Source organism: Helianthus annuus, chromosome 12 (genome assembly GCF_002127325.2).
Source record: "Helianthus annuus cultivar XRQ/B chromosome 12, HanXRQr2.0-SUNRISE, whole genome shotgun sequence".
In the NCBI taxonomy this organism is placed as follows: Eukaryota; Viridiplantae; Streptophyta; class Magnoliopsida; order Asterales; family Asteraceae; genus Helianthus; species Helianthus annuus.
The window spans coordinates 20,149,811-20,159,283 of NC_035444.2; the positions used below are offsets into that span (position 1 = coordinate 20,149,811).

At 40.3% G+C, this 9,473-nt stretch overlaps 1 protein-coding gene across 1 annotated transcript; it reads right to left on the reverse strand.

Moving 5' to 3' along the window:
- Positions 1–7,632: 7,632 nt before the first annotated feature.
- LOC110896464 lies at positions 7,633–8,791 on the reverse strand. The gene is made up of 2 exons (XM_022143795.2): positions 8,259–8,791; positions 7,633–7,669 (listed from the first exon to the last, which is right to left on the reverse strand). The coding sequence occupies exons 1-2, from the start codon at positions 8,781–8,783 to the stop codon at positions 7,652–7,654; spliced, it is 543 nt and encodes a 180-aa protein (XP_021999487.2). The 5' UTR covers positions 8,784–8,791; the 3' UTR covers positions 7,633–7,651.
- Between the last annotated feature and the right edge of the window lie 682 nt (positions 8,792–9,473).

A 9,473-nucleotide genomic window follows, 5' to 3' on the forward strand; every position in this document is an offset into this window, starting at 1 on the left:
TCAGCAATGTTTATGGATTGATCTTTTCCTTGTTCAACAAACATTCCAGGTCTAGGATCCCTCCTTTTCCTTTTTAATGGAATTGAATCAGAATCCCTTGGGCTTTCAACAGGCTCTTCAGTTGATACTGACAGATCGGAAGGAGGATTTCCCATCTTGTCAGTTACTGACTTTATTAGCATAGCCAAACTTTCAGCAGAAATCACTGGATTAACCGTAGAAACAGCATCAGCATTAACTTCAGGAGGAAGTTCTATGTCATCATCAGAGTTACACATTATCTCAACACCTTCATCGTCAGAGTTAATTGTAATACGCTCTGGCTCAGGCTCACCTTCAACTGTCCTTGGAATATCATGTTCTTCAGCAACAATAGCACGTGCAGTTACAGATCGTGCCATCACTGGATTCTCACCAATATCTTCTGTCTCTGCGAACTGACCAAATTTCTCCAATTCGATCAACCCTTCAAACCTTTTCTCGGTTCCTTTCTTCGTAGTGAGAGCACCAAAACATGAAGGACCCATAGGCTTTAACTCCAACGTATTACCAGATCTCTTCAATTCAGGATAACGCTCATTCAAAATCATCTGCACAAATCTTGGATACATAAGAAACTTATCCTTCCGAAGCCCAATTGCATTTCTTTTCATTGCTTCCAAGATATATCTAGAATAATTAAACGGCTCGTTTGTAATCACACATATCAATGCAGCAGTCTGTGTGGTATTCAACTGATCAATTCCCCCTCTATTTTCTGTCATGCACAAAAGGAACATGTGCAGTAATAGACGCCAGTAAGGATGCACAAACTTCTTTACCAGGGGAGGAAACTTTCCTTCATAACTTAAACGAGGTAGAATTGCTTCCACTGTTCCAGCAGGAAGTTCTATAGGATCTGTTTCCTGATCATTAAACCTTAACACATCTCTAATCATCTGCTCGGTCACTATAACTTTCGTCTCTTGAATCTCAGCAACTATAGCTCCCTTTCCTTCAATGATTTCAACGTTAGCAGTCTTCCAAAAGTCTCGAATAAGACTTTCATAAACAACTGGATTCTCACGAAGAGCATGAACAATCCGGCATGTATTTAGGCCTTTCATCAATGACGTATACAGCTGCTTGTGCTTCACTGGTGGAGGTGCTAAATATCCAACTTGATTATGAGAAGATATAAACTTTAAATCCATTTTCTGCACACAACACAAATCAAATAAGTTTCCAACTTTCGAATATAACAGTGATAAAAATAAAAACCAAAACAAACACTGTTACTGTTCACTCGAGACCATGAGTCGCAACTAAAAGGTCTCGAGTCGAAACCAGTTGTTTGCGAGTCGCAACCATGAGTCGCAACCAACAGATTTCGAGTCGCAATCATGAGTCGCAACTGACAAACATTGAGTCGCAACCATGAGTCGCAATCTTGATGTTGCGACTCGTAACCACTGGTTTCGAGTCCTAAGTGTTTTTGATTGCGAGTCAAAACTTCATCGGAAACATCATCGGAAACTTCAAATCCTCATCGGAATCTTCAAAAATTCATCGGAATCTTCATCAGACATTCATAATCTCCTGCAAAACTTGAATGATGACGTCATTATACCTTGATGATTAACGAAGTAGATTGCGAGTCGCAATCGGAAACCAGTCGGAACAGTTGATGAATGCCGGAATCTTGAGAGAGAAAATATGATCTGATTGCGAGTGCACAAGGTTATGACTCGTAACCTCCTTTTATACTCAACTGTTGTCATGGGCCCATGTCTTATGGACTTGGGCCTTGTGGACTTGGGCTCAAAACAGATTTATCAATTAATTAATTTTTAAACCCATTTCAAAAACTGATTTAGTAAAAACAATCCATTAAACCTTTTGAGCAATGTTTGCAAAATAAAAAACCTAAAAAACAAAATTAAATAATAAAATATTATTTACAAAAATAAATCAGGAAATTTGCATAGATACTCAGGGATCAAATCACAAGGTTTCGGGCTTGACTTCACTTATCAACACTGATCTACTACAGGATGATCTAGACAACTGCCAGTATATTTGTCCTCTTAAACTCATCTCCCTAGACCTTTTCCATATAACTGCTTGTACCTCCTTTTATCATGTTTTGATATTTTAACCATGAACACCCAAACAAATACTAATCAAATCCCGGAAATATAAACAGCACACTCTATCATGCAAGTATCTTCCCTACCACATATTTCACAAGTCCAATCCAGATTTCTGAAATCTTAACTGAGATTAGATTGAGAAGAGAACAGAATAGATCTTAAGCAGAGATGGTGTAATATACAAATCAAATGAGTTTTCTCAATTTGATATAGGTTTCATGGGTTTCTTTTGGGCACTTGAGGGCCTCTTTCGGGTGTTAATTGATCTACAGATCGACAACGTACAGCTAGGTCAGCATGTATCTGGATGCAGCAGAAGCTGTAGTTGCCTAGCACCTCCAGGTCAGCATGTATCTGGATGCAGCTGAGGAGGTACACGACTTTTTCCGATAAGATTTCAGAATCAGATCAAAATTGTGTGTATCGGGAAAAACATACAGACATTCAAATAGACATGAGCTAATTCCAAGTGATTTTCTTTTCTGAGGTCATGTACTAGTTTAGTTCTGAACAGAAACAGCTAATGTTTCCAATCTTAAGGATAGAGCCTACCAACACATCATACTAGAGTCAAACTATTTCGATACTGGTCTTACATGAGTCAGCCCTCGACCATAGTGTGAAAATTCATTTCATTTCCCAGTCCAGCCACACTTCCTTTTGTACTTCTTTTTGTATTTTTCAATTTTTTAATGTTTTTGTATTTTTCGATTTTTTAATGTTTTTGTATTGTTCGATTTTTCTCCCCCTAAATTTGAGCATAAATAAAAACTACCTAAGAATAGAAAACTTTATGAACAAATTTACCTACGAAAAACAAAAGCATGCTCAATCAGTAAAACGGATCATTTTTAGAAAATCCACAAGCACTCTGAATTTCGAGCTGCTGACAGGTTTAGTGAACAAATCGGCAGCATTTGCATCTGTGTCGATTTGTTCAAGAGTAATAAGACCTCTGTCAAAACAGTCTCGAATAAAATGAACTTTAATATCAATGTGCTTGGTTTTGGAGTGGAAAACAGGATTTCGAACAATTTGTATTGCAGCATCATTATCGCAGTAGATAGTAGTGTTAAGATAAGTCAAACCATAATCCTGCAATTGATGTTGCATCCACACCACTTGAGAGCAAGAAGCAGAAGCAGCAACATACTCGGCTTCAGCTGTAGATATCGCCACTGTTTGTTGTTTCTTGCATTGCCAAGAAATGAGCCGATCACCCAAAAATTGGCATCCCGCAGATGTAGATTTCCTGTCACTGTCAGTACCTCCAAAATTGCTGTCAGAGAAAGCAAACAAGTCAAAATTGGAATCCCTCGGATACCACAGGCAAAACCGAGTTCGGCCTTTAAGATACCGAAAGATCCTTTTAACAGCAGTAAGGTGAGAAGTTTTAGGATTAGCCTGATAGCGTGCAAAGTTGCAAACAGCAAACATGATGTCCGGACGGCTAGCTGTGAGATACATCAATGACCCGATCATGGACCTATATTGACGTTGATTGACAGACTCTCCTTCTTCATCTTCAGTCAATAGTGGTCTCTCTGCCATAGGTGTTTCAGCAGGCTTTGCGTCCGTGAATTTAAATTTTGCCAGCACATCATCCACATACTTCCCTTGATGAATAAGAATTCCTTGCGAACTCTGCTTGACTTGTAGACCCAAAAACAGTGTCATCTCTCCCAAAGCACTCATTTCAAACTTCTTCTTCATAACTCTCTCGAACTCCTTGCAAAGATCCTCACTTGTAGATCCGAAAATGATATCATCAACATAGATTTGAACCAAGATTTGATCACGTCCTACTTTCTTGATGAACAGAGTCTGGTCTATGGTGCCACGTGTATACCCATGAGCCAACAGATGCTCTGTTAGTGTGGCATACCAAGCTCGAGGAGCCTGGTGTAACCCGTACAGCGCCTTGTCTAGCTTGTAAGCGTACTCAGGATGGTCTGGATGCACAAACCCTGGCGGCTGCTCGACAAAAATTTCTTCCTTCACATCTCCATAGAGAAACGCGGTCTTGACATCCATCTGATAAACAGTGAATCCCATGTATGACGCGTAAGCCAAAAAGATCCGGATGGCTTCAAGTCGTGCAACCGGAGCATATACTTCATCATAATCCAGTCCTTCAATTTGTCTAAATCCCTGAACCACCAGCCTTGCTTTGTTTCGAACGATGACTCCTGCAGAATCCTGCTTGTTTCGAAATACCCATCTAGTTCCAAGCTTACGTTTTCCTGCTGGCAACTTGACGAGCTTCCATACTCCAAGTTTTTCAAACTGGTTCAGCTCTTCGTGCATAGCATCTACCCAGCCAGGTTCCTGCAAAGCTATATCAATGGTTTTAGGTTCGATTTGAGAAAGATAACAAGAATATAAGCAAGTGTTAATGGTTCCTGGTTGACTCCTGGTCAAAATTCCTGCATTTACAGGGCCAATCACATTCTCGATTGGGTGATTGCGTTGAACGCTCGTAGGTATGGCCAAATCAGGTACAATCTCCTCTTCAGTGGTGGTGTTGCTAGACTCCCCCTCATTAGGTGCTGTAGTAGTGTGAACTACAGGAGAAGTGACAACACAGTCCTCAGGAATTGGTTCAGGAAACAATGCAGAGTCACTAGTTGAGGCACCCTCAGGGGATCGATTGACCATCGGAGTTGGTGTAGGATGTTGCGTAAACACCATTCCCGGTGGATCAATGGTATGATGCCTCACGTTGTCTTGCATCTGTTCTTCGTCTTCCGTATCTTCAAACGACAATGGTTGTTTGGGAATAGACACACCTGCAACTGAAACATCACTTGACAAAATGTTAAATGATTTAAACAGAGCAGAATAATCGTATAACCAATCTGGACCAACTCTAGCGTCCGTAGCATTCTCTTCAAGCCATTCAATGTTGCACGACTCGACGACCTTTTTAGTTACTTTATTGTATACCCTATAAGCAGAGCCTTTAGCATATCCAACAAAGTAACATTCGTCACCTTTGACTTCAAACTTTCCGTTGGAGTCCATTAGTAATAATACACATGGACAACCGAAGATACGAAAGTGTGAAACCGAAGGTTTATGTCCTTCCAGAATCTCATAAGGGGTTTTCATATGACGTTTGTTTACTAAAGCATGATTCTGGATATAACAAGCCGTGCTAACAGCCTCGGCCCAAAAGAAGCTAGGAAGCTTTGAATCAGCCAGCATAGTACGCGCAGCTTCAATGAGAGTACGATTCCTTCTTTCAGCCACTCCATTTTGTTGTGGAGTTCGAGGCGCACTGAACTGACGATCAATTCCCTTATTAATGCAGAAAGTATCCAAAGTAACGTTCTTGAATTCTGTCCCATTGTCTGATCGAATAACCTTCACCTTAGTACTCACTTGATTTTCAGCCAAAGTAATGAATTGTTTTACCAAGACAGCAGTTTCATTTTTGTGGCTGAGAAAATACACCCAAGTGTAGCGAGAGTAATCATCGACGATTACCAGACAGTAAGCTTTCTTCCCAATACTCAGCACATTCACTGGACCAAAAAGATCCATGTGAAGTAGTTCGAGTACAGCTTTTGTCGAGGGTACTGGTTTAGTCTTATGAGGTTTTCGATGAGCTTTCCCTTTCGCACAAGCAACACATTTCTCCACCAACATGAAGTCCTTGATTGGAAGATCACGTACCAGTTGACCTTTAGCTAGACGGTTCAGATTTTTCATATTCACATGCCCAAGTCGACGATGCCACAGCAGACCATCATGCTCCGAAATCTTTGAAAATAGACAAGTGATCTCTTCACACGGTTTCTTGTTCATATCAGTGACGTAAGCATTTCCCTTCCTTTCAGCTGTCATTAAGAACCAGTCTTCTGGAATAACAATCCCAGGCTTAAGAACATGACATCCCTTCTTCGTGAAATGAACTGAATTCCCTCGATCACAGATCTGCGAAATACTCAACAGATTGTGTTTCAGTTCCGGAACATAATTAACATTCTCAAAGCTTAAGACACCATTTCGAACAGTTCCTTTTAACGTGATTCTGCCAGATTCACCTCCCGCAAATGAGACATATCCTCCATTAAATTCTTTGACGTTCACAAGTTGGGACAAGTCTCCTGTCATGTGCCTGGAACAGCCACTATCCATGTACCAGAGGCGCACGGTAGTCCTCCACAGCTGTTCCTGCACGAGTAGCGGGATTAGTTAGATTTAGGAACCCAGCCCATAGAGGATCTGGGTTTTCCTTGTGCATCAATATACGTCACTCTCTGCCACACTAAATTATCTTTATTCAGAAATTTTGAAACATCCCTTTTGGTGACATTTTGGTGACATGATTTCATTGAATTGGATTGCATGCCATTAGCTTTAGGTTTCCAAAACTGTCTTGACCAGTTAGAATTGAAACTTTCAAAAGCGTTACTAAAAGAATTTACATCGATTACGCTGAAAATTTGTTTGTCTATTTTGATATTGATTATAGCGTTTGGCTGCATTCCAATCCTGATCAGAAGGTCTAGTCCTATGATAGTTGTTCTTCATAGTCTTAGTCCTTGCAGATATCATGGACTCCGAACAGTGATATCGATTAGACGTGACCTTCTGATTTCGCCCTGATGTTTTCTTGTTCGGTGTCCTTGGGAGATTACCACAATTTCTGGCAATGTGACCAGCAATGCCACAGTTAAAACATGTTTGACGTTTCACATTTTGAATATTCTTGACATTTTGACTCTGTTTGCTTGATTTCGTGTGATTCGATGTTTTAGTTTTCTGAACATGTTTGACTTGTGGTTTTTCTTTAGACAAATTTTCTTCTAATGATTTCTCTTTTAGATCAGCATCCTTTTCATTGTTACTTAATCTTGATTCCGAACTTGAACATGTACGAGTTTCATCCAAATGCGTTTTATCAAGGCATTTATCATCTGAAACTGATTCAGGTTCACTTCCCGAACAAGAAGAAGTCGCAACAATATGCTCTTCCTCAATGCATTTGTCATGTGAAACTGATTCAGGTTCCTTTTCTGAGCCTGAAGAAGTTTCATCAACATGCATTTCCTCAGAGCATTGATCTTGTGACACAGATTCAGGTTCATTAGTTAACACAGTTTCCAATGGGGTCCCACTAGATTCAACATTAGGGACACCCACTGAGACAGATTCAGAAGAAGAATCAGGATACTCTTGATTTTCTTGAGAAGTCGTTTCAGTGGTTTCACTGAATGCATCCTGAGGGACCTCGCCTGTAACATTTTCACAAGCTGAAACATTAGAGATGTTAGGATCACAAGCATTAGCTGAAAAACAATCACCACACTTATTGTTCAAATCATCCACACAAACATTATCAGTTTTGCCCAAAACAACAGGCTCACAAGATGAAACATAAGCTGAAAACGACGCAAACAAAGAACTAGTAAAAGCAATGTCAGACTCAGTTGGTTCAGAATAATGTTCAAAATATGGTTCAGAAACATTTGAAATAACGACTGGTTCACTCCCATGAACATCACCACACTTTACTTCAGAGCTATCATCTGCACATGACGATGAAACGTTAGGATCAATTGTCCCTTTATGAACAAAATTCAAAGGTGTAGACTTTTGTGGCTCAACATGTCTGTTATGGACAGACGATTTGTTGTTATTTGAACCATAGGTCATTTTACTTTCGTTCAGCATCTCCTCCTCAGTCATTGGTAAATAAGTGTAATTATCATTGTACGGAGGTGGAGTCTGATTATAACCCAATCCCGACCCTTTCTTTTTAGAATATGCTAATTGTTGATCACACAGATTTTTGACTAATTTACTGGAGGAATCGAATTTTTTAATGTTTAACTGATTAATTTGGTATTTATCCCTAACATTCTCCAGTTCTTTAGTCACCTCACACAGTTTTTCTTTGACTATGATGAGTTGGGCCGTAGCTACACTAACATCGTCCTTGAGTTGAACGATGTCCTTACGCTGAGCTTCGATTTTCTCTTTGAAAAGTTTTTCGTTTTTCGTTAAAGTGAAATTTTTCCGTTTAATTTCATTATAGTCTTCGATTAGCTCAGCGTTGTGAATTCTATAAGCCTCAACTCGTTCCCTACATTCAGGAGTGCAGAAAACAGAAATTACCTCTTCTTTCGTGAGACCTTTGACAGGTGCTGACAGGATTTGAGTCATGAATGCAAAATCATCAGCTGCAGTCTCTTCCTCTGGCTTTGGGCCATGTTCGCTTGAAGTCATGAAAGCAATGTTGGATGTAGCAGTTTGATTCTCTGGAGCTGATATGTTCAGACGCTCAATTTCTGAAGACCAATCAAAGTTGATGTTGGGCTGCACCACCAGTGCTTGTGCTAATCCTTGCGGCTGTGGACTTCCAGAAGCGGCAGCATCTGCTATACTTGTAGTGGTCACAAGAGCTCTTTCTCGATTAGGAGTTGCAGGTTGAGCAGGAGTTGCAGGAGTTTGATCTCTGTTTACAAGTGGCTTCGGGCAGTTTCGAGCATAGTGTCCTTCCTCATGACAGTTGAAACAACGAAGATTGAAGGGTACTTTAGCAGCTCCATTCCATGCATTTCCCCACCTGTTTTTACCTGTTCTTTTCACAAACTTTTGGGCTCTGAAGGCTGCCATTGCCATCTGCCAGGTGATATCCATTTCTTCAACATCATCTGGATGAACCTGTGTCAGATCATCAGGACTCCACTTTGGTGGATCAAGCTTTCCTGCAATGAAAGCATTCAGACAGTTGATCACTGAAGCTGCTATATCCAGTTTTTCCTTTGATTGATTTGCGAAGAAGGCCATCATTTCGTTGTTTGCAGCGGAGGCAGAGGTAGGAGCAACAGTAGAGACATTTCCAGCATTTTGAATTGAAGCAGGAGAAGCTGGAGAAACGACTTGATTTGAGGATCCAGATGAGTGCACCTTTGCTGAAGTTGGAGAAGCGGATGAAGTATTGCGAAACATCTGAAAGCCTCCTTGAGACAATAAGGCTGTGTTGCTGTTGTTGTTGGAGGAGGCGGGAGCAATGGAGAAACCAGCAGCTAGCATACTGTTCTTGTAATTTGTTTCTCTTTGCTTATCATCCAGTTCGCATGCCTTAATGTGAGAGATCATCTCTGACAGAGTGCATCTAGCTAGGTCTTTTGTCTTCTTGATCATAGCAACATGATGATCCCAACTCTTTGGTAGTGCATTGAGAAGTTGTCGATTTGAGGATGCATTTGTTGTATGAATTTCTTCCATTTGCATTTGAGTGACTAGCTTCACGAATCTCTGAATCTGATTGTCTATCGTTTCACCATAAATATGGTTGAAATTGTTGAAGTTTTGTTGCAGCAAATT